General features: G+C 35.5%; 1 protein-coding gene across 2 annotated transcripts in view; it reads left to right on the forward strand.

Annotated features, from left to right (window-relative positions):
- Positions 1–25,298, forward strand: part of USP15 (ubiquitin specific peptidase 15) — a 60,696-nt gene that overhangs the window by 33,322 nt on the left and 2,076 nt on the right. The window contains exons 7-21 of one of the 2 annotated variants that reach the window (XM_054274824.1): positions 969–1,052; positions 7,395–7,539; positions 16,217–16,390; positions 16,737–16,895; positions 17,577–17,801; positions 19,167–19,250; positions 19,341–19,435; positions 19,601–19,789; positions 20,618–20,733; positions 20,863–21,138; positions 21,441–21,511; positions 21,870–21,985; positions 23,909–24,058; positions 24,445–24,548; positions 25,099–25,187. In XM_054274824.1, the coding sequence (XP_054130799.1) occupies positions 969–1,052; positions 7,395–7,539; positions 16,217–16,390; positions 16,737–16,895; positions 17,577–17,801; positions 19,167–19,250; positions 19,341–19,435; positions 19,601–19,789; positions 20,618–20,733; positions 20,863–21,138; positions 21,441–21,511; positions 21,870–21,985; positions 23,909–24,058; positions 24,445–24,548; positions 25,099–25,187 (2,077 nt within the window). The remainder of the gene's footprint in view (positions 1–968; positions 1,053–7,394; positions 7,540–16,216; positions 16,391–16,736; positions 16,896–17,576; positions 17,802–19,166; positions 19,251–19,340; positions 19,436–19,600; positions 19,790–20,617; positions 20,734–20,862; positions 21,139–21,440; positions 21,512–21,869; positions 21,986–23,908; positions 24,059–24,444; positions 24,549–25,098; positions 25,188–25,298) is intronic. The other variant, XM_054274831.1, reaches the window with a different exon arrangement.

Here is a 25,298-nt window from a genome sequence, read left to right on the forward strand (position 1 = left end):
TGAGGTTCCCCTTCCCTGGCAACTTTTCTTTTGGAAAAGGTTTAACAGAAAGTTGAAAACAAATGTGAAGATGTACTTGGGAAAATTCCCAGTGTAAAAATGTTCATTTCCTTATGGAGTTTAGTTCTTGAAAAGTGCTTTAAAAGTCCTGAGCATGCAGTTCTTCTCTTAATATAGCGATGTGTACTTCAAAGCTTTTCAATGACAGCCAGAACTCCAATTCAGTTGAAGTTACATGAACTCCTTTGAGTATGCTGTCTTTTCCTTGTGCACCTGTAAGATTTCCTCAAAAAAATACACTGCAGGATAGTTGTAAATACTGTATTTGTTATATTCAGAAGTTTTTGTGATGAAAATAATCACTATTCTTGTATTTTAAAGTAGTCCTAAACCATGGGGATAAGTGATAATGCTTCTCTTTTTGGCAAAAAAAAAGGTTTTTAAAAATCCAGTGTTGTGCATAATATCCTGACATTTTCTAACAAAATTACTGAGACCATTTTAACTAAATGGTTCCATGCTGCTGTTAAATTAATGTGAAGTTTTTATCTTGATCATTTTCGTATCTCATCTCAACATCCATTTAGTTTGAAATGAAAAATTAATAAAATTCCCACATTAGAAACTTCACATTTTAAGTTCTAGAACATCAGAATATCTACAGTTGTCCTGTAAGCTGAAAACTTTTTTTTTCTTTTTTTTGCACAGTGGCCAGTGCTTTCTTTTGGTTTTTAATATCTCTGTTTCTTCAATGAGTTATGCAAGTTTAACTATTGTGAAATATTTCAGGTGTTAATAGGCAGATTCTGAGGGCTGCATGTCCTGGGTATTTTTAGTGCTTTGCCCACTTTTAAAAAAGTATTTCTTTTCCATGCTTGTTTATCTGCTTCATTCATTTGTTATCTTTCTTTCACAGTTTTTAATATCTCAGCATTTTTGTCTAATTTATCATTTTCATATTTTTAAAGGTCCCCAGGTGCATCCAATTTTTCAACTTTACCAAAGATCTCTCCATCTCTATCAAATAATTATAACAACATGAACAACAGAAAGTAAGCAATATACCTTAAAACATTATTTAATTAATTACCCCAGTGTAATATAAACAAAGTTCAATGTATTATAACTCCTCTCTTAAAGATTTTGAATTACTTTGCAGTATTTGGCTTGTGAATTGTTACTGGTTACTATTTCATAGCATAGGTAATGCTGACACCAAGAAATGAAACAACATTAGAAATGTTTGTAACTCTTACTCTTGAGCAGGGAAGACACTAAAAAGAATTTTGGCTATTGTAAGTAAAGGTATAGATTTCTTTTAGAGTTTATAATTCTGAAAATACATTGTTGCTATTATTATCCTGCCTGAATTTAAATGGACAACGAGAAAGGTATAAAGTATTTATCCTTATGATCAGGTTTTCCCTTGTTTATTGCTCCTAAGGTATTAGAGCAGCCTATGTACCATTACACTTAGATTTCAAATCATGACAGCTGAATTGTGTTAGCTGTAATGTAGCCAGCAGCTTAACTTCTCTTTCTTAGTGCTAGAAGTTTGAGAGATCAGACTGTGTGCTTGACTTTTGCAGTGAACAAGTGCTTAGTAAGAGATTTCTCACTTTTACATGATTTTCCCTTTATATTCCAAATTAGAAGGTTTTTAAAATAAATAATGTGATAAAACTCTAAGAGAAGAGCTTTCCTAATGCATTGGCCAACTTTTTGTGTACTTTTGTCATTGTTGTTATGTACACAGCTGTAAAAAGTTGGTGAATATAGAAAAATGTGGAATTATTTCGCTTTAACAGATAATGGAGCATCCTTGAAATGCTTGAAACCAGAGAGTACTCATCTTAAATGCAAGCTGGGGGAAGTTGAAGAACCTTACTCTTACAATTCATTAAAATTCTTAGTATTTTTCTAAACATGGATTTTGTGATCACATTTGAAGATGTTAAATATTAAAAAGGTGACATAAACATTAAATATACAATATCTTCCAGTTAAATACTGCACTTATCAGAAGTGATTTTTCCTAAGGGGTGAAGTGTCACTTGTGCTTCTACCAATTGTGAGTAGCCCCAACTCTCACTGTTAAAAGTTGAAATCTGTGTAATTAATTGCAGTCTATTGTATTCTGTGTGTGAATGTGGAGTAAATAGGAAGAGTTTTGTATATATGATTGTGCAAAAAGTTACTTGATCAGAGCTGAGCCTCCAGCTGAGAACTAATTTCTTCTTCTCCCAGTGTTTAGGCAAAAGGCAGTGCTATTGCCAAGTGTGACACTTAACAGTGCCTTTTTTTTAGGCAGCTGTGATTTTAAATCAAACCATCAAGGCTTTCTTATTTTCTTCCTTTTTTTTATGTTAGCTTCTTGCTGGTGATATAGTTATTTTTAGGAGGCACTTATGAAACTTGTTGCCAGATATTGCAACTCTTAAAAATAGTTTGTTCACATGATTTACCTGATTTTAATTTTATTTCTTGGTTTATTTTGGAGCCAAAATGTGAGCTTTTAGAACTTGAGAAAAAAATTTGGGGGTTGTAGATGTGTGTGTTTGTTGTTATTTTGCGATTATAATTTTCAACAGAAATACATTTTTAGAAGGAAGTCATATAAGTTTCAGATTTGGTAAGGAATTCGTCCTTTTGAGTGATTTAACTATAACTTAAGCATTTGTAAATCAGTTAATAGGTACATGTACTCTGTAGTACTATGAAATACCAGAAATAATTTTTCTCTTCTGTATCAAAACACAGTACATCTGGATGTTATGTGAGACAGATATTCAGTGCAGAAGTATATGGTTTTCCTTACAATGCAGTAATCCAATTATGATGACTTAAAAATATTTTATAAATCACAAATTAGTAATTTAATACAAGATGTAATACAGACGAATCTTAGCAGCACTTATCTCAGAGTCTGTGTTCAGTGATGAAGTCATATCCATTATATACTTTGTACTTTAAAAGACATACTTTTGCATTGAGAATTTTTGGCTTCAAATAGTAAATTGAAAGATAGATTTCTGTATTTAATTCTATTATATAATTGTGAGTTCAGAATGTTCCACTCTTCTTGCAAATATTTCCTTGTCTAAGAAAGTACTTGTTTTTCATTAAGTAATACTATCATTGTTACTTTGTTAGTTAACTACTTAATGTCAACTTTGTCTTGAATTTATTTCCATGCTTTATGCTTCTTCCTTATTTATATTATATTGCACATTGTCCTTAGTACATTAGTGAAATTATACATTTGTAGCTTTCTAGGATCTGTTGGCATCCCCATATGGGCATGAGATGCTGTGACTCTAAAGGAGATACCAGCATTTGGTTTGAAGATAGTTTTAGCTGACAAATACGATTTATAAGGCAGAAAAAAATCAAACAGGTTGTGTGTATTAATGGTCATAATAGTAGTAGTAGTGTAGTAGTCATTGCAAGCCTGCTTTTGCAGTTACTAGAGCTCACCTGCAGAGTACAAGTTATGTTAAAAACCTGAAAGTTTCATGGTTTTTTTGTATGGTACACATTTCTGTAATGTTTTTCTAATCCAGGAGGTGTTCTATGTAAGAGTAACCCTCAGATTGGTAGATAATTAATTTTGTGTTTAGGTAGTTATACATTAGATATCAGAAATAGCTTATGCAAATTTTATCCAGTCTGAAGCCTTCTTTTATGTAAATGTGAGTTTGCCTTTGATGGAATGGAGGATTCCAAATAATTGATCATTGGTGTTCTTTTGCCTTTACTAGTGATCTTACTGAAAGAATAACTCAGGAGGATTGGCATAATATGTGTTGATGGATTCAGAAGAGCAGGGAGAGACATGCATCTTTTAGGTCTTACTGGAATTTGTTTATTGTTGTTAATAAAGCAATACATATCATATACAGTGTTTTTTAAATTATGTGGAATGGAGATTAAAAACACCTGAACAGGGATTTTGCTTGGGGAATTAAGTGGGAAATTGTTCTGTTTCCTTCATTTGTAACCATTGCTTTAGGCTCCTAAAATGACTTGTTTGCATCATTTAGTGATGTCAGCCTGTCAAGGGCAGCTTTGTTTAAATGCTTGGTATATTTCAATATGCTTATTCTAAGAAGTGTAAGTGTTAAGTACATTACATTACCTCTAAAAACAGTTTCTTCATGTTGTACCTGACACATAACCAAATATTATGACAAAGACAATTTAAATATAATGTTATATTTTGCTTTCCAGACAATGATAATGAGCAAAAAATAAAGATAGTAATCTTTATGTAGTGACATGGGCCTCTCCTGCTGCTTCAGGTATCTCTAAAATCTGATGAAACCTGATAATAGTCTTCTTAATGGGGCTGGTCACAAAAATACATTGGCAGTGCATTAAAATGGTTGAAATATTACAGAACTCAGTAAATCTTCTCAACTTGTAATTTTCTGCACCCATTATTGCAACTCAAATTCCTTTATGTATGTACCTGTTGGTACATGGCATTTCTCTGTCAAATTAGGTCTTTTCCAAATCTAGTGATGCTTTTCCAGTCTTGTCTGTTCAACTTCCATGCTTTGCAGAGCTGTCACTGTACAGTGAGTGCTCTGGGTTCGTCATCACTGTTTGAAAGCTGCTTTAATGTCTAAAGGCACATACAGAAGGTACAAACAAGTCATTTCCGATCTAGCACATGCAATTCAAAATTTATAGATCTACAGATAGTAAAATCTCATTTGGAAACCTCCTTTACCATTTTTGCCATTTCAAGAGCTGTGTTCAAGGGTCTGAAGATGATTTCATGTTTTCAGATCTTGCCTTACTTTTGTGAAGCTATTTTTTGTAAGAACTAGTAGTGTTTTCTTTCTGTTACTGCTCTTACTTGACTAACTTATCCTAATACTAGCCCTCTGCTTTTCCCTGCATAGTTCCTTCATTAAACCTGGGAAAGTTTTGCAGGAAAAGCAGCTGGAGGCTTGGGGACACATAGTTATCACAAGTTAATTTTTCTAGGATATTTCTGTTTGAATTAAATTAACGTAGACTTACCTTACATCTTTATTTGCTTTCCATTGTTAGTTACTTATTATTGACTGTTAATAATAATTTCTTTTTCATCCATCTTAAAAGCATAAAAAGCAAAGCAACAATGGAATTTATATAAAAATAATTTTTCCACAATGAAACAGTTTGCAAATTGATGGAGCTGTAAAGAGACATCTCCTAGTATCCTGCAAACAGTAGGCCGTGTTTTGTAGGATGTTTTGATAAAATATCGTAGAACCATGAAATAAAAATACATTAATAGACCTGACTCACAGGATGAGTGGTAACCTTAATCTCTAAACCTCTCAAATATATTTCTGTGGGCCAGTGCAGAAGATAAAAGAGCTCCAAAATAAATGTCTTTCCCTTTTGAGAAGTAAACTGACAGTTTGTCCCTTAGAGTAAATGCACACTGCATCTATCTGTACTGCAATTATCTTGAACTAAATTATCGTCATGGTACTCAGCTAATTTGAGAAAATCTTCCACATGAGTAAGCTACAGCCACAAAATACCAGTTGCATCTCCTTGGCTTTCTTGTGTCCCTCCAAAGCTGTCAATTTGTGAAGGAGAGAAAGCTGCAGAGAAGGAAATAAAAATTAAAATCCCTAGAAGAATTAAATTCAATTTGTTCATTACCCCTACATCTAAATTTCAAAGAGGTTTTTTTTTTGTTAAGCATATGAGAAGTGTTATCTGTAAGTCAGATCAGGACAGCAGTAGGAAGGAAGCAAGGCTGAAAGTGTAGAAGCTTGTTGTGTACCCTGTGCGTGTGCATTGCTGTTACTGCTGTGCACTGCTGGGTTGGTTGTATTTTGGGGGTTGCATTAGCACCAGTGGCGAGCTTGTGGTTTTGATTCCTGGGGGAGCTAAGGCTTACCAGCCTAAGGGAATTGGAGTTCACTGCAGTAACTGGGCTGCAACTGGGAGACTGAAGGTCATTTTTCCTGGGGATCTCTATTACGTGGGTGAACACTAACTTTATAGGGTTTTTCCATCAAGAATGACCAGTGAAAACAATACCTCTTAGCTAGTTTGGGGGCAAGCCAGAGAGCAGAGGAAATGCATATCTATAGAAAAAGGAAGGACTAATGGGAAAGTCAGCTATTAAAAAGAAATAATCAGATGTAAAAGTGTGATAACAGCAGCTTTATGGACAGTGGAGCTATAAACTACACAAATTTCTAAGACCATTGAAAGAGGGAGAGATTTTCATCCCCGTCTGTTTGAAAGTTTTGATAATTTAATTAAAAAACAATAGTTATTTATGAAAAGTGAGTAATTGTGCACTGAGGAGACGGTTGGCATTCAGTAAAAGGGCATGATTGTGTTCAGGAGTAATGGCTGGAGAGTTACCTTTGGGCACTTGCATCCCCAGAGTTTTGCAATTACAAATCTCAGTTTTTTATTAGGATTGATTCTTTGCACTACATATTTTTCCTTCATTCTTAGCATCCGACTTTCAAATTTTTGTTCATGTTCTAATATTAATGATGCTTAATAGCTGCAGAAATACTCCTGAACTTTAGCCAAAGCTGCTGTCACACAGTTTTCATTATGATCAGCGCCTGAAATGGTTAAAGTGGTTGTGGTTGCTTGATTTTTTCTAACATATTGCAAAACATTCCCTTATAAGATTCCTTTGCCTTTCTAGTGTTCTCAGATATTCTCACTTTACTGTTCTGAGGGTTAGTTTATATTCGATATTTTTGTATTTCATCTGGAAACAAATTGTTTTAAATATCATCATTTTACCTATTTCAGTCCTCTGCAGTTCCTTCTATCTGCAAAAAAATGCAGCACAGATTTATACTGAAGTTGTTGCAAGGCATTTTGCGCATTCCTTTACCTCTCAAGGCTTTTCTGCATTTGCATGCTGGATTGTGCTGTCCTAGCAGGGAAGCTATAAATAGACTGTCTGATGCAGTGAGGCAGCTATGCCACAGTGGCCTTGGAAATCTCAGCTTTCACCTGTAACTCTGCATTCCCATTCCCACCGACCTCACTCTTGCAGTAGCAGGATGCAAAAGGAACGTAAATGATTGATTGCTGCTGGTGGTGTCTAAAGTCTGAGTGTTTTAAATATGATAGAACAATGAAGAATAGAGTAAGCTGTGAAGCTGCTCCTATAAAAAATGGGTAGGGGTGTAATAATTGCAGTTACTGCAGTACGTTTGATTTTGGTTGTTGGTGACGTTTAAATTGACATTAATGTTATTACATTAAAGTTAAGTGTTTTAAATCTTTACTTGTTCGCAGAAGTTAGTTTAACATTTTTAATAATTTAAGTCTATAAAGTACTTGTATGGTTTAAAGTACTGTAGAGTACATGTTTAAATTATGAAAGATGTCTTGTTTTCTTACAGTGTGAAAAATTCAAACTATTGTCTCCCATCATATACTGCTTATAAGAATTATGATTATTCAGAGCCAGGAAGACACAATGAGCAGCCAGGCCTGTGTGGCCTCAGTAACTTGGGGAATACATGTTTCATGAATTCAGCAATTCAGGTATGTACTTTAAAATAAAATCAGCTAGTGTTATTACTTGAAAATAGTATCTTGTTTTATTTTGTCATTTTCAAAACTGATATTAAGAGATCTGATAAGTAGCAAGATAAGATTAAAAGTGAAGAAATAATACTTCTTTATTGGTATACTTTAAAAGTTGATTTACATAGCTGCATTCATAATGGTCGATGTCAGAAAGAGGTTTGACCAGTGTTGAACTCTTGAAGTTGGATTCTTTGCTTTTTGTAGCAATTGCCATTCATATTATGTTACAAAAACTGCCTTTTCCTTTGGAAATGCACTTGAGTACCAATTGCAGTACTGAAAAAAGTGTCAAAAAGTAGATGACTGATAGATTACTGGGCCTTTATTTCTGACTCATTATGTACTTTTAGTGCACAGGTTAACATACAGGAACCTTGAAAAACATTTTCCTTTGACCTTTCTCTCAGAATAGCTATTTCATGGATGAGATACCTTACAGGAATGTGTTAGCTTGTTCTTTGCTATGAATGCAAGAGAAGTACTGGTATATCTAATATTCCTCTACCAAGATGAAGAAACCTTAGTGTTCTAATTTTAAATGGAAGCTGCAGTTGCTGAATAATTAGTCCGAACTAGGAGTTTTGTGTGGTTATGTTTAGTTCTTGAATTCGCCTTTTGTCGTTGGAGCAGTCTTCTGTCACAAAACTGTTATGTGTATTTAAGTTCTTGTTCACGTATTTTCTTGCTGAGTATGAACATATTAGATCTTAACTCCGCAGCATGCTTGGTTATCCTCCTTTCCTCCTTGGTCATTACAAGAGTTCTTGGCTTATGTTTATGATTTCTTTGGGTAAAATTAAAGAAAACCCAGACGTTGCAGTCGTTATTTAGCCTGTTGGAGTAAAAAAGGAATTTCGGGTACATTTGTATGAAGTTGTTGAAATTTGTTCAAAAGAAAAACCACACTGTTCCAGAGTTGTCATAGTATGTGTAGATACTTCTATCCCTTCTTTGTGATGGCAGTCAGTGAATCATTTGGCCTTAGTTTTCTGTAGCTTCCTGCTAGGTAGCTGCAGAGAGCCAAAAGCTCTCCCCTTAGTCTTGTCTTCTTCAGATTGAGCTAATGCATACAGCTCTGCCTTTCCTTGTATATTGTTGTTCAATCCCTTGACCACATTGGTGTCCTTTCTCTGCTCTTTCTTACACTGGGGAGCCCTAAACAGGACAGTGCTTCTGCAGCAGTCTCACAAGTTCCAAATGGGGGGAAGATTTGCTCCCCTTTGCCTCTGACCACAGTTGCTCATACAGCCCAGTTTGCAGCTGGATTCCCCATGGGGATGAACAGCAGGATCACATTTCCACAGAAAAGGACTGCTAGGTCATATAATGCAAAATTGCTTTCTAGCCTGTCAGCCCTCACCTGTTAGTGGTATATAGGGTAATTCCATGCTTGTTCCATACTTACTGATATAAGGCATCCATAAAACTAAACTTGTTTGTAAAATATTTTCATGAGGATACTTGAAGAGTTAAACAGTGCAGAAATTAAATATTTTTTAGCATGCTATGTGAAAGATGGCTAAACTGAAAGGGGGAAGGACACACATTTTGCAGTGTCCATTCTAACTAAAAATGCTGCACATAACCTCTCATGATTACTGAATTGCATCATTGTGCTGTTGGAAAGAAAAGCGTGTGGTTTTGTCTAGTGCATCTACCAGAATTATGTTTTAGGTTTGAATTCAAAGAATATTCTTGCTACGGTTTTTTTATGATGCTACCTTGTTCATCAAGCTATACTGATTAAATAAGGACAATTTTATTTACTCATTCAAACTTTAATTGAGCTGGTATATGTGATTTGCATGTATGTAATTCAAAAGTAACCTTTAAGTTAGAATTTGAAGCATGGGTTTTTGCCTTTAGGAGTCCTGTGCAGCATAACTGACTTGTTACACATCACATCATTATCCCATTGTGTTAAACAGATTTCATTCTGAGGTCTGCATTAGAAATTAAATCAGCTTTGACTTCATTGCTTTTCAGCTACATCTAGAGAATTAAGTTTTCAAATAATTCTGAGAAACTGTAGTGTGAATTAATAAACACAGGTTTGCTGATTAGCAAAACGGTGCTCTAGGTAAGAAAATGAGGTGTTGATTGAGCAGTGTAGCTTTTAGTTTGGCATGGTACCTTTAATATGTCCTTGAGGATGTGTTTTTTCAAATGCATTATTTAGTGGCTTTCTTAGCAAGGAAGTGTGTCTTTCAGTTCATCCTACTGTATGTCTCAATGAAAGTACTATTCAGAGTTTAATGTCATCTAAGAAATCCATGGAAGTGCATTTTAGTGAAAGTGTATGTTCTTCACTGAGGTGTCACAGGCTGCAGTCTTCTCTTGCCACCGCTTTCATCTTTTCTCAGTTACACAGAAAGCATGCATTTCACTTTGCTAATTTGCTATTAATTTCGTGTTTTATCAAAGTAACATTGGGTTATTATGCCCATAGCTGGAGCACTCTGAATATGTTTTGATCCGTCTTAGTCTTGGAAGCAACAAAAAGATTGGCTCAAATAGTATGTGAATGGCAAAACCAGGAATTCTGCTTGGGAATTTTGGCTGCTCTAGGCGTTTACCTGGGTGATGGTGTACACCCTCAGCAAGATGAGAGATCACACAAATCTGCAATGAGGATTTGCTGTATCATGTTGCTGTGCTGCCATTCAGAGGGACTTCAGTGGGCTGGAACCTCATGAAGTTCAGTCACAGGAAATGCAGAGCCCTGTGCCTGGGGAGGACAGCCCCAGGAACCAGTACACACTGCAGCAGCGACTGGACGGAAGGCAGCTTGGCAGAGAAGCTCCCAGGATCCTGCTGGACAAAAAGCCAGCGGTGTGTTCCTGTGGCCAGGGCAGACAACAGCATCCTGGGCTGCACAAAGAGGAGTATTGCCAGTAGGCTGAAAGGGGTGATCCTTTCCTTCCACTCAGCACTGGAGAGACACCCTCCAAGTTCTGAGTTCACTTCTGGGCTCCCCAGAGAGTTTAGGGAGCAAGTCTGCTGAGAGACCACACAGGTGACCAAGGATTGCAGCATCTGACCTGTGTGGAGAGACAGAGAGCTGGGACTGTTCAGCATGGAGAAGACTCCAGAGTGATTTTACCATTTTTTGGTAGTACCTGATGGAGAAAAGTAAAGAAAACTAAGCCAATCTCTCCTCAGTGGTGCCCACTGAAAGAAAAAGAGGCAATGGGCACAAACTGAAGCATATGCAATTCCTAAATATAGGAAACTTTGTTCTAAAATGGGATTTATCAAAAAGTAGAAAATGGTTCTCAGGGAAACTGTGAAGCCTCCATTCTTAAAGGTGGTTAAAACCTAACTGAAGTCCCAGGCAACCTGCTCTAGGTGACCTGTCTTTGAGCAAGTGGGTTGGACCAGAGAATCTGCAGAGATGCCTTTTAATCTCCACTATTCTGTGGATTCTCTGGTCACCTACTTTATCTTACCTATCCTCCTAAGGTGTATTCCTTCACAATTGTGCTAACACAGGGCTGGTTTTCAGGATAAATGTGTTTTCTTTAAACAAAGTAGTTTAATGTAGAGTACTAGACTCTGAAATGGTTTTGATTCCATTAATGCACCAAAAGCTTTGCTTCGATCCCTTCCATTCCATTCATGCTGGATGTGATCAGTGTAGCTTCCTTCAACCAAAGCAGGTTTTGGTTGATCCATTGTCCAGCTGATTGCCACTTCTCTCAGATCTCTGTGCTTTCCAGGGAACATTGAGGCCCTTGAGTGTTCACATAGGAGCCATTTCTGCTTCAAAAACCGCTGCATTTATCACACAGCTTCTCTTTGATCTTGTCTCATGTACGGTGAAGGAAGTTTGCATCAGAGCTGTTATCAATGTTCCTGGACAAAGAGGGACAATTCCTTCACACCTTCGTCTCCTGAGTCTGACAAATTTTTGTGAAGGTTCTTGCCCTGTAAACATGCTAGGTAGAAATGTGAAAATCCTGGCCATGTCTTAAATTTTGTTGCAAGTTCTTTAGTAGTTCTTCAGTCTATAGGTTAGGCTTGACCCTTTATCCCTCTAAGTTATTATTGTGGGGACCTTTGCCCTTCCAAGTAAGGGTTTTCAGTGTTAAGAAGCTCAGGACACTTGGAGGACAGATGATGAAGAGATAGGTAAGATCCTCTGTGGGATTACAGACAGCTGCAAGCTGAATTAGAGTAAGGCCAAGAAGGTTAAAATATCATTGTCTGTCTTCCAAGTGCTGTTCTTTTATCACTGTTCCTTAATTTAAAAAAAGTAATATTTTGGTATTCTTATTTTAGTTGTATTGGAATCTTTGTATAGGTTTTTTCAGATTCTTTTGAAGGGAGTATTCCATGTATTTTTTTTATTTCAGTGTAAACACGTAAGGCTTGATTTTTTTCTAATTAGGCCTAAATGTCTGCTTTTGCAGATCTATTTTTGCATAAGTAAACAGGAAAGACAAAAGATGTGTAGATTTTGTGAAATAGATATTATTATTACTACTTGAACCCATATTATAAAAAATATTTGGCTAGCAGATGTTTCATTCACATTCACTTAGGTACATAGCTATATTCTAAGCTGAAAATAAATTAGAAAAAATGAGTCTCATTAAGCATTGCTGTGCTGCCACCTGTGGATGTTTCCCAAGTATTACTTTCCTCTTTTGATGGGATATTATAGATTAGAGCTCTGTGGAAATGTTTGGGGTTTTTTATTTTTCTTTTACAATGAAAATATGAGAGTTCCAGAATTTTCATTTTGTGATTAAAAAATACGAGAAGGGGAAAAAAATATTTTCACTAAAAAGATTCATTTTTTCCAAGATTTTTATTTTGATGCATTTTTTCCATTAGTGTGATTATATACACCTGACTTCTGAACAAGCTTTGAAATGGATATTTCAGAAGGTTTTTTTCTTCAGAAAGCTGAATAATATTCCCTCTGAAGTTACTTATGGCTGTGAGTTTATCTAGATAAAAGATAGCATATTTCACCAATACCTGAAATTCCTAAGTTTTTATAGTTCTGTTTCAGTTGCCATAGGCATGTTGAGTTTGGATTAAGGAGCATATTAATTAAGTGCTTTTTGCCATGTTTGATAGCATACAGACAGAAGTAGGATAGACACAAGTAGGTGTAAAGTAAATCACTTTTTCTCCTGTGCCTTGGATCTTCTTTTCAGTCTGGCAGCTCTTAGTCTTTTGTTAGAAAGATGAAACATGAAACTTTAGTGTCATTTGCAGAAAATTCTTGATAAGTAGCACCTGAAGCTGAAGAACCAGGACACTTAGAGGACTGTTCAATTTTCAATATGTCCATTAATGATTCTACTGTCTCCTCATTTCCCCAGTTCACTGACATGATAGGTAGTGATGTTTTCTTTGTTTTGGAAGTTTATTTTTACCATTATTTTTGTGCAATATTCCATATGGGATGTGGAGAAATGTTTCCTTGTTCCCTTAGGATTATACAATGGAACTTCATAGTGGAACTTCAGGAGGTTTCTGGTGCAACCTCCTGCTCAAAGGAAGGCAGGCTCTGAGGTCAGAGCAGGTTGCCCAGGGCTTTATCCAGTTGGATCTTGAAAACCTCCCAAGAAGGTAGAGCCTCCTAGTTCCACTACGTGACTGTTCTCAGAGTGAAAACTTTTTTCCTTACATTCTTAACCTCTCATATTTCAACTGATGCCCGTTGTTTCTTTTCTTCCTAGTATATGCCACTGTGAAGAGCCTGGTTCCATCATCCCCTTAACTTCCATAGAGATACTGGAGGGCTGCCCTTGGGCCTCCCTCAAACATTCTCTTCTGCAGCCTGGACAAGCCCTGATGCTTCAGTCTTTTCTCACAGGGCAAGTGCTTCTAGGCTACTCAGTCTTGGTGGCCCTCTTCATTCTTTTTTTTTTTCCTTTTCTTTCACTTAGATCTGTGCAAACTCTTACATCAGAATTATTCCATACTTAAACTACCGAGATTTAGAAGACTTGACTATTTTTATTATTATATTTCCCCCTTCTATGAAGGTTTCATAGGACAGGTAGACTTGGAATCATTATCATGGGCTGCTATTGTACACAGTATTCCAGTGAGGCTACAGCATTGAAATGTGTGTGTGTGTGTGTGTGTGTGTATATGCATGTGTACATAACACTAAAAATAATGATTTCTTTCTCATTTTCCTGTGCATCTTAATAACTTTTTCCAGGTTATTAATAAGTAATATGGAAGTATGATTTCAGTGTTAACCTTTGTCATGCTGAAGATTAACCTTTTCTCCTGTGGTTTGTCTCTTGGAGTTTCTGCCTTCTGTTCTATACTTCCCATGATCTTTTCAAATGATCAGTTCAGGTTCAGAGAACTTGACAGAAATTTTGTTAGTTAAAGAAAACTTGTAGAGACAGTAGTACCTGAAATAAAGTGACATCCTGTTACCTCTTTAGTTCACAGACAGTTTTCTGTAGTTTTACTGTATTTGTTTGCCTATTTTGGCTGCTATTGTTCCTCACATTTTGGTCTACTTTTAGTTTACTTATTGTCTGTGTTTTGAAACAAACAGAAAACCCCAAATCACTTGGTTGAACAGGACACATAAATCTGGTAACTTAACTATCCAGTAGATTGTCTTGGTTTTAATAGACACTTTCCATAAAGCTTCCTTGATAACCTACAACATATGACATGAGAAAATAAGAATGTGGGATTCCCCTCAAATTGGCTTCTGGATACTTTTTTTCTTCTGACTTTAATCATGATCTTATATAATTCTCCATTGACAGCCTTTTAAAAGAGGAAATATGTTTGTAATCATTTAGATTTGTCACTTGTATTGAAAAGATCAATGCATATATGGCCAACTTTATTAGCTCCTCTAGAATCTACTCTTTTCAAAATTTTGGTACCTGGTATTTTACAAAAATATATCAGCTCTGTACCTCAAAACTTGCTGTGTTGAGATAGACATTTGTGCATTCCAGTACTACCATTAGTGTCATCTTATGCTGTAATGTGAATATTGTTAAAGGAAAAAAGGAAGTTACCTGTAGTAATCTTCCTGACTTGTACTACAAATATTAATTAATATTCTGAGAAAGTGACACAATCAGTTTATTAGGTGAAAACTAGAAACTAGTGAATTGTTTTTTAATGGACTCTACATTGTCAGGACATCGTATAATGCTTGACTATCAGAAAGACCTGTAGAAACATATACTATTTTTTCATTATTTAGTTCCTTGTGTTTGACATTCCTCACACTAAACTGAACAGTTGAACTGATTTCATTTCCTAAACCACCCCAAAAATAATCCAGAAGACAACACATCAGCAAGGTAGGGGAAGCTGGGATCACCACTACTGGAAGTAAAAACTCTTTGCCATATAGCAAGAGAAAAATGAGATTGCTTCAACCCCGAGTGTCCAAAAGTGTCTGTAATACCAGGAATTTTTTTTTGCAGTGTTGACAGATCCTGAAAGCTTTAGGTGAGGAGGAAGAGAAAGGAAGGAGTTTGATATAGGCATGAAACTCAGCTCTCTACAGCATGTGACTGGTTTTGCTTTGTAATATTACACAGGTATGATAGGCAGACATAGGAATTTTTTTTTTTGCCCTACTCAATAAAGTTTCAATTCTTCCAGTCTAATTCTTATATCTTATGCAAATAGCATATGTGGGGCTCTTCCCCTTGTTTACAGAGAGGCAGACGAGACTGGTGAAATACTTGACCTTTCCTCAAATCTTTTCATAAAGGAAAGAATGCAGAAAAGCTTACAATATTTAATGAACAAACTCTTAAGAATATATGCTAAGGCATGGCATGGAGATTATTCCTGAGTGATGGAAATGTTTATTTAAAGGAGTATGAAGAGAAACACACAAAAATCGAAAGTGAAATTGTAAATCATACTGCAGTGATGACGTCCTGCTGTCTCCAAATGCTGAGAGAAGAGACAAACTGGTATAGTTTGTCTGTAAATCTAAACCAAGGTCCTTGCTTTCCTTGGACTAATTTCAGCTCTAAACTGCATCACAAGATTTAAAAGAACATAGCAAGGGCTACAGCACTGTAATTCGAAGTCTAGTCGCTCTAGCACAGATTGCTGTCTCCAACAGCATCCATAACCTGATATTAACAAAGAGAAGGAAAAGGCCAAGCATCCTCACCTTCCCTCGCCTGCCAAAATAAAAGAAATCTTTTTTTAGATACTGCTCTGAATATGTTATAATTTGAAGTAATAAGCCCTGTTGCCTCTCTCTTCCGAACGTGTGCACTCTCCACTTTGCACGTCTACTACAAGCTCCAGCAACAAGTTTCATAAAGCCATTCGTGTCTCAAGAAACCTTGTTTTGTTTGTTTTAAATCTTGATACAAATTATGTTGTCATGCTGTGGGTTGTTTGGACTAGTCTGTTTTATAAATTTTGAGGTACAGCTCTTGACAGATCTTATTTTTGCGTAACTTGTAATGACAGCTGTAGCCAGTGTTGGATTAAAGCCATTATTTGTTTCTGGAAAAGGTTATTTAGGGTTTTTTCTCTTTTCCTTCCAGGCACTAGACATTACAATTCATGGCTGCTTTAACAAAATTAAAACATTCTTTGTGTAGAACTGATTCCAATCACTGTTCTAAAAAGTCTGTATTATTTTTTGCAGTGTCTGAGCAACACACCTCCTCTTACAGAGTACTTCCTCAATGATAAATACCAAGAAGAGCTGAATTTTGACAATCCTTTAGGAATGCGAGGTGAAATAGCAAAATCTTATGCTGAGCTTATCAAGCAAATGTGGTCAGGAAAATACAGCTATGTTACCCCAAGAGCATTTAAGGTCAGTAAGGAAATTACATGGAATGTACATGTCAGTTTTGGTTTTGTACTTTTACACAAATAAAACTTAGAGAAATACACACCAAAAAAAAAAATTCAAGTACTGTTTGTCAGTATGCAGTTCATTCATTGAACTGGTAAAACACTTGGGTGTATTTTTCAGCAGGTATCACCTGTCCTTGTGCTTTGGTCTTTGAGAATTAGTTTTGAATTCCTGTCTCCATTGAAAAGCTTACCTTTTATAACTACAAGTTTTACCTTTTCAATATGCTGCAGTAGCATCTCAGAAGTATATACTCTTTCTGACAGTTCAGGTATCAGGAGTGTTTTGCATTTATTTTTTTTAGACACAAGTGGGACGATTTGCACCACAATTTTCTGGTTATCAGCAACAAGATTGTCAAGAGCTACTGGCTTTTCTCTTGGATGGTTTACATGAGGATTTGAATAGAATTAGGAAAAAGCCTTATATTCAATTAAAGGATGCAGATGGGAGACCAGACAAGGTAGGGATTTTGGAGCTGATCATCTTCATTTTAGTCAAAGTTGTATGCTGTAAGATACTTCTACATGATTATGCACTGGAAGGTTGGGAAACTGATTATGTGGGGCTTTTTCTGAAAGACGTATCAGAAAATAGGACAGAGTTTTAAAATTGACATCTTGAGAAATTGTGTAAATTTCTATTTATTTTTAAGATAATGAGGGGAGATGGGAGGATGGTAAGTTCTTTTTTAAGACTTCATTAAGATAATCGTTCTAGTTCAATTCAGTTCTGAGTTCAGTTGAAAAAACAATTCCTGTTCTGTTGTTCTTTTATTTTTATACCTGCAGGATACAGCATTCTGTCTCTTTCCAGTACTCTTACTTTAGGGAAACTCTTCTTTTGTTATGAGTATGAGTTAATTCAGATGGGATTTGTAGGTTTATCTGCTTTTTGTCTTCCCCCAAGCTACTTGAAAGTCACTCACACTGTGTAATACCACTGACAGGATCTCTGTCCTAGGAAAAGCATACATCTTTTAACCTGCAAACCTGATAGTAGTAACATTCCTTACGGGTCCTTTGGAGTGACATTTCTGTGTTTAGGTGGTTACTGAAAATGTTCTGTCAAGGACTTTTACTAATAATTCTCACTATTCATTTCCTACTTCTTTGTCATAACCCAGATCATACTTTGTTTACAGGTGGTTGCTGAAGAAGCCTGGGAAAACCATTTGAAGAGAAATGATTCCATCATTGTGGATATATTTCATGGCCTTTTTAAATCTACTCTAGTTTGTCCTGAATGTGCTAAAATATCTGTAACCTTTGATCCCTTTTGTTACTTGACACTTCCATTACCCATGAAAAAAGAACGCACTTTGGAAGTTTATTTAGTTAGAATGGATCCACTTGCAAAGCCTATGCAGGTAAGCAGCTTAGTTTATATACAAACACTTTGATTCATGAGGCATTAACAGTGAACCCAAGTTCCTTTACACAGTGCAAATTTATAAGCAAATCCAACAAGCTTTATTTTTCTGGTATGTGTTCTGAAGTCTCACTTAGGAAAGCGGGGAAGACTATACCTATTTGATGATGACTGTACATAGCTTGTATAGTTTCAAGAAAGAATTGGTAATTTCTTTATGGTTGTGTTAATAGGGCTTCTTAATCTTTAAAATGTGTGCTGACATAATTTTTTGAGAGCTGCTGTGATGAATTTTGATGTTTATAAAAATATCTATACTTAATCTATAAGATTAATTTCTTGGTTTCTTAATCACTAAAGGCAAATATTTGTAATAAGTGGTGGAAAAAACCCTCATGACTAAATATATTGGGTAGTCTCTCACCTCATAGTCAAAACATTTCAGATGAGATTTCTTTGTGAAGAGTATCCCTTTTGCCGTTTTTTAGGAAGGGGATGATATTACACACCTTAGAATATAATGAAAAAATGTACATAAGGTTATCATAACCAAGTCCTGATTAAATGGTTCTAGCTGTACCTTATACACTAAGTGAGGATAAGTGAAAAAAATACGACTCAGGCAGTCATGTGGTCATTCAGAAAGGCTCTGACACCTGAAATCAGTACTATAAGAAGGAAAGTGGGAGAAAAGAGTGTTCTCAAAGGCAGCATGAATTGAGGAGTTTGAAGGTGAAGGGAGATGTATTAACTGATGGGAGATGAGCCTGCTAAAAACTTAATTGTGAAAATAGGGGATGGTGCACAGTAGTTGCACAGGGGACAAAAAGTAGTTGAAAACTACTGAAGTAGTTGAACGTGACTCATGTGAGATGGTTGTGCTGGAATTAATAGTTTGGGAAGAGTACCAGTTCAGTAGAGTTTTTTGAGTCTAAATTATTATAAAACTTAAGGATATAGCATGCAATGCTTAGCAATTAATTACAGAGTTAATAATAGCTTCTTTCTAATTAATCCTATCTTTATTATGCAAATAACAGATAAGAGTTTTGTGTGGAGTTTTATTACAAACTTCAGGAGCACTGCATAAGGGAAGCCACAGAGAGGTTTTCTTTGACTTTATTCAAGTTCTCTCCCTGCATGTGAAATGAGAATCTGTAGGCAGTGTATGTGTATTTGTTGAGTTGTGCATAGAATTACTATATTTTATGCAGCTTTTGAAATTTATGTTAGTTGATCTACATACTTTACACCTTAAGTTTCAAAACTATGAAAGAAATATGTGAAGCTTGCTGGACATGTGTTGTTTGGGCATTTGTATATTTGTTCTCTTAATAAATTTAAATTATATTGTCCTTTTTAGTACAAAGTAGTTGTTCCCAAAATTGGAAATATATTGGATCTTTGCACAGCATTGTCAGCTTTGTCTGGTGTTGCTGCAGATAAGGTAAGAGTGATCTCTTAAATAAAGCACAACAAATAGCATTTTAATGTGTATTAACCTGGTTTAACAATGTATACTCCATTTTCTTTTCAGATGATTGTTACTGATATATACAATCACAGGTTCCACAGGATATTTGCCATGGATGAAAATCTAAGTAGCATTATGGAGCGTGATGACATTTATGTGTAAGTGTAGATAACACACATTGTGTCTCTTTGCAGTTTGTTATTTGTAAAAGATTAAAACCTAGACACCAGATAAAGATCAAACTGGGAGGGGATATTTTTTCTTTTTCCCCTTTGTAGCTTTTTCCTTGACCATTTTTCTTTGTATTTCTGATTTTCTTCTAGATTTGAAATTGCTATCAATAGAACAGAAGATACAGAACAAGTCATAATTCCTGTTTGTTTAAGGGAAAAGTGCAGGCACACTAGCTACAGCCATAGTGGTTCTTTACTGTTTGGTCAACCTTTTCTCATAGCAGTGCCTAGAAACAATACTGAAGATAAACTGTATAACCTGCTGCTGCTAAGAATGTGGTAAGTTTATTGTTAAAAGAAAAATTAGTTTGTTAAGAATAATGCTAATAGTTGGAGTCAGTAGGCATGTACATTCATGTGCATTTCTAACATACTGATTAGATTTGAGTACTTGTATTTGCTTTCTTGTATTTGTATTTGAATATTAAATATAAAATTTTAGCCACTAATGTGGGTTTTAATTTTATTTTTTTGTTAGCATGACCTCATCCAAAAAGTATTTGAGAAGACAAATAGTTTGACAAACAGTAGAGAGTCAGTCTGTATTGTTAAATAATTATCTTGTGTGCTTAGCTGTTTGCAAGGTCTTGGTAAAGTGGAAATGTTTTCCAGTTATTATGCTATGGTTATACTTCCTGTTGCTACTGTTCAAGTTTATGCACTAATTTTTGTTGTAGAAGTACATGGTTGACACTTTCTGAAACTAGACTAGAATTAGTGTCATTATATAGAAGAAATTAAAATCCTATAACCTCTAATTTAAATTTATGCTTCTTTCTCTGTTGATGTAACTTTCTCTGTAATATGGTTAATGAGCAATTTAAAAAACTGAATAGTGGACAAACAGAGAGTGAGACTAAGAATCAAGCTGTTTCAGACCAAGTAGCTGCCGAAAATATACCGTCACATGTGAGCAGGTTTTCCTATGTGCTTGTAACACTAGACACGTTTGGCAATAAAACTGATAATCTGAGTAAATCAGAAAGGAGTGCAGAAATACAGTACAGTAGCAAGGACTTGTGAAAACAGTTTAATTACCAGTTTGAACAATGAAAATTGTTTAACAATCCATTGCTTCTAACTGTTGCTTTCATTTGTTACATTTAGCCGATATGTAAAAACATGTACTGAAAGCGAAGACACTGAAGGTTCCCTGCATTGCTGTAAGGACCATGGTATCAATGGTAATGGCCCAAATGGAATACATGAAGAAGGATCTCCAAGTAAGACTGGAATATCTACACTTGTTTAGTATTTGGTGTTGAATTTCAAATGGAAGTTAACTCTCTAGTGTTTTTCAATTACTGTCATTCTGTCTCATTTCTTCCTCTTTATTCTTCCAATTGCTTAAGGTGAAATGGAAACAGATGAGCAAGATGATGAATCCAGCCAGGATCAGGAACTTCCCTCAGAGAATGAAAACAGCCAATCAGAAGACTCAGTTGGGGGTGACAATGACTCTGAAAATGGATTGTGTACTGAGGATACTTGCAAAGGTCAACCACTCACGGGACACAAAAAGCGATTGTTTACATTCCAGTTCAATAATTTAGGCAGTACTGACATAAACTACATCAAAGATGATACCAGGCATATTAGATTTGATGACAGGCAACCTAGGCTTGATGGTAAGTCACAGGGAACAGAGTGGCCAATATTTGGTTCTGAGACTCTCTTCTGACTGTCATGTTTCATTTTCATTGTGTGCTGTTTGATATATTTTTCTTTTAAATAGTAAATTCTGTATAATTAACTAAATTTTTATTGCAGTTGGCTTTTTGAAATACATAATTTTTATATGCTTCATTTTTTTGTAATTAATTCATTATACCATTGTTTAATTTATTTTGAAGTGTGTTTGCCCAAAGTTAATACAATTTCATGTAAAGCAGGAAATAATATTAAGAGAAAACAATTTTTTTAATCTTAGAAAGATCTTTCCTTGCTTTGGATTGGGATCCTGAATTGAAGAAGAGATACTTTGATGATAGTGCAGCAGAGGTAGGCTGTTTATGTTGCTCCCTTTCCCAGCACAAATAACTAAACATAAAAAATGCAGTGTGTGACATACGAGATTGTAAGTCTTGGCAAGAAGCAGCAACTATATCCTTTCTTCATTTTATTCTTAGTAAACATGTTGTCATAAATAAACATCATATATACATCCATGTAATTAGCAAATCTGGGGCTTATGGAACTGGGAAGTAAATCTGAAGCTGTGGAAACTTTTTACTTTTATGGTTTCTGATCAGTTTTTCCATATATAGGAGCTTTGTAGTTACTGCTTATAGTAAGACGACATCACTAAAATGAGTTTTGTTTCATTTGTTCTCTTAACTCAAGAAATACTTCTCTTTAGGATTTTGAAAAACATGAAAGTGTGGAATATAAGCCTCCCAAAAAGCCTTTTGTGAAATTAAAAGACTGCATTGAGCTGTTCACAACAAAGGAAAAACTAGGTGCTGAAGACCCATGGTAAGCACAAAAAATTACATTTATGTACTGTGGTCTATTTCTCAAAATTAATCAAAACCACACCAGAACATAGAGATCAGTAGCTGATTTTTTAATGGCATTTTGAATCTTGTTATTTCAAACATAGTTGAAAATTCTCAAAATGCCTTTTGTTGTGGTCCATTACTTAACCAAAATTTTTACCATGTACCAAATTTTTACCAAAAGAAGGTTTTATTTGTGAGGAAGACATTTAATGCATTCACAGTTAGGAGGAGGGGTTGATACTTCAAGCGCTCTAGTCTGTGAACTTCGATGGACAGTGAATGAATAATATTGTGATAAATTCAATATAGTGGTTTAAACAAATACTCCTTTCTGAGATGAGAGAGGTTGGTGCATACTGAATTTTCTTTATGCAAATACATAACTTGCCTTGCATCGATACATTAAATAGGGATGTGTGTAAACAGCAGGTTTATGGGATGGGGGATGTCTGTAGTCAATAATCCCCTCAAATTCATGTTCTAGCCTTTAGGTTTTTGGCAGAGACTTTTATGCTATTCATGGTTCTTCCAAATTATAATTTGGAATCACATCTGAATATTCATAATTACAGTATGTTCCCATAAGATCCTTTTTTCCCAGGAATTTTCTAGCAGATAATCTTTCATCAACACCTTTAAGCTCAGAATTGAGTTTGAAAAAAGAGACTGCTAATTTTTCTTCTGTGGATACCCACAAGTTTTGAAGCTCTCCCAACGCTGTCACCAGAGTTTCTCCTATATTTGTGCAGGGTAGGGAGCTAACTTAGAAAATCTCTTTTTTTTTTGGGGGGGGGGGTTTGCTAGATTATACAAAACTGGATAGATTGTTTGAGATACCGTATAACTCAGGTGTGGTATGTCAGCACTTCCATTTTGGCAGCACATTTTAAGCAGAGTGTTTTAACTACTAAATACAACTGCAGAAGTCAAGCAGCTGCTACTAGATGCATCTCACTGGAGGTCATTAATCACATTTTTCTTTATTTGTTAGGTTGTCACAAGTCTAATCTACAAGAGTTCACCATCCTTAGTCCAGCACTGTTTGTATTCTACATATTCTAAGCCAACTGGGAAAACAGATTTTCAATTCCAGCCTGCCCTTACAGTTCTCCTAATTTTTTGTCATTATCTGATGTTGCTATTTAAAGACATTTTTGCAGTCTTTTCATTAGGGTTTATCTCTTTTCTTTTTTTTTTCCCTAGATTTTTACTTGTTAGATGCTAAAGTCTAGAATATGCATAGACTACTTCAAAGAAGAGTTTCTTCCATTCTTTCTTACCTATCTTCCTCCCTGAGCATTAGTTGCTGAACGGTTCAAGTATGCATTGCAGGGAAAATAAATTTCTAAGTCACAGCTTGTTTAATACTTGCCTACTAAGAAGGGAGATTTCTAGTAATGAGTTTTTCCAGGTTCCAGGAATCACTGTAATGATCTGGTTTTAGATGGCAGATGGGATAGGGTGGTGGATGGATGAATTTGGAAACTGAAACTTGAAAGAATCAATTTGGAAACTGAAACTTGAAAGAATCACAGTTGCTTGTTGGTTTTGGCTTTTTTTTAAGGGTTAGTTTCTGAACACTTTATCTCTTTTTCATAAAATACAAGAATGCTGTGTTTTTAACTAAAGATACAGGGATCTGATCACGGTTGTAGGAGATGAGAATCCAGTATTGGGGGATGCTGCTTCTGTGTTAATGATGTTGAGCTTCACTGGGATCACACTTGCACATTGTAAGCTGGAAGGGATATATATCTATGGCATTAGTAACAGAACGTGAAGAGTGTATGGTTTTTGCTCATGTAGGTCCTCCCATGAATGTGACTTTCCCTTTGGTAATGTGTTTTACCGTTCGTATGGACTACAGTTACTTAAAATTTATGATTTTTCCTTTTAGGTATTGTCCAAACTGTAAAGAACATCAGCAAGCTACTAAGAAGTTAGACTTGTGGTCACTGCCCCCAGTACTGGTAGTTCATCTGAAGCGCTTTTCCTACAGCAGATACATGAGGGACAAGTTGGATACATTGGTTGATTTTCCAATAAAGTAAGAAATTCAAGTATTTTGATGCTAGAAATATAAAATCGTGACTAGGGCATGTGTTTAATACAGCAATTACATAAAATGGGTTTGTTCTCAGTTTCTATGAGAGGATCCAGTAAACTAATGACAAAATGCTTCTGGATTAAGAGTGTAAACTTGGCAAAATAATTATAATGTTAAAGTATGAAAGATTGCTTGTTCCTGTTCCATTTCTCACAGAGTGAAAGAGATGCACTGGCAGAGTAGTCTGGTGTATTTTTCTAGGACATATGAAATAAAGGGCTCTGAGACCACCAAACTGTGGTTAAAAATGCTGTTAACATGACTGAATTTTGGTTGGATTTTGTTGCTTGTTTTACATGATTTTGGTTTGTTTTGTTTTTTAACAGTGACTTGGACATGTCAGAGTTCCTTATTAATCCCAATGCAGGGCCTTGCCGCTACAATTTGATTGCTGTTTCCAACCACTATGGAGGAATGGGAGGAGGGCACTGTAAGTTGATTTCAAGTGTCATCATTCTAGATGTCAGCTTTTATTTCTGTGTTGATTTTGAAGTACTGATCACTTTGAATCAATGGTGCTTTTTAATGGTTGAGGGACAATTTTTTTTCCTTTACCTTGAAATGCTTTCACAAGTATTTCAACACAAAAATCTGTATGCAATGAGCTCTTTCAAGGGTAATTGTAGGTTCTTTTATGCTTCTAGCTATTCATATTGTGAAAAGAGAAAACATAAGAGCTGTTGTACTCTTACATCTGATTTTGTCTAGCTTGTCTGTACTTCTATTCATTGTGCTTCTCCTTGAAAGCAGAGAGAAAAAATGACTGAGGGATTGTGTTTTGACTGTCCTTTTCATTGTCTTTAGAAGGGAAATGTTAGTGATTGAACTCTCTTTGCTAAAAATAAAGCGTTAAAGATGTTTAATAGTGATAGTGAGGTTTAGTTAAATATAAAGTGTTAGACAGTAACACACTCTAGTAACCGATTATATTACATCTATGAATATACAGAGTCCTGAGATATTTTACTTTTTTGTCCTAGATACTGCTTTTGCAAAAAATAAGGATGATGGAAAATGGTACTACTTTGATGACAGTAGTGTGTCCACTGCAAGTGAGGACCAGATAGTGGCAAGTATCTTTTATGTTTCCAAATTTGGGACTGTTGATGTTTTTGTGTCAGGGCTGGAAAAATGAAGAGTAAACCATGAAACCTGTGTTAAATTTGTAGGCAGTAGTTTG

Source organism: Melozone crissalis, unplaced genomic scaffold, assembly GCF_028551555.1.
Source record: "Melozone crissalis strain CALT ecotype California unplaced genomic scaffold, PUWL_Pcris_2 ptg000004l_1, whole genome shotgun sequence".
Taxonomy (NCBI): domain Eukaryota; kingdom Metazoa; phylum Chordata; class Aves; order Passeriformes; family Passerellidae; genus Melozone; species Melozone crissalis.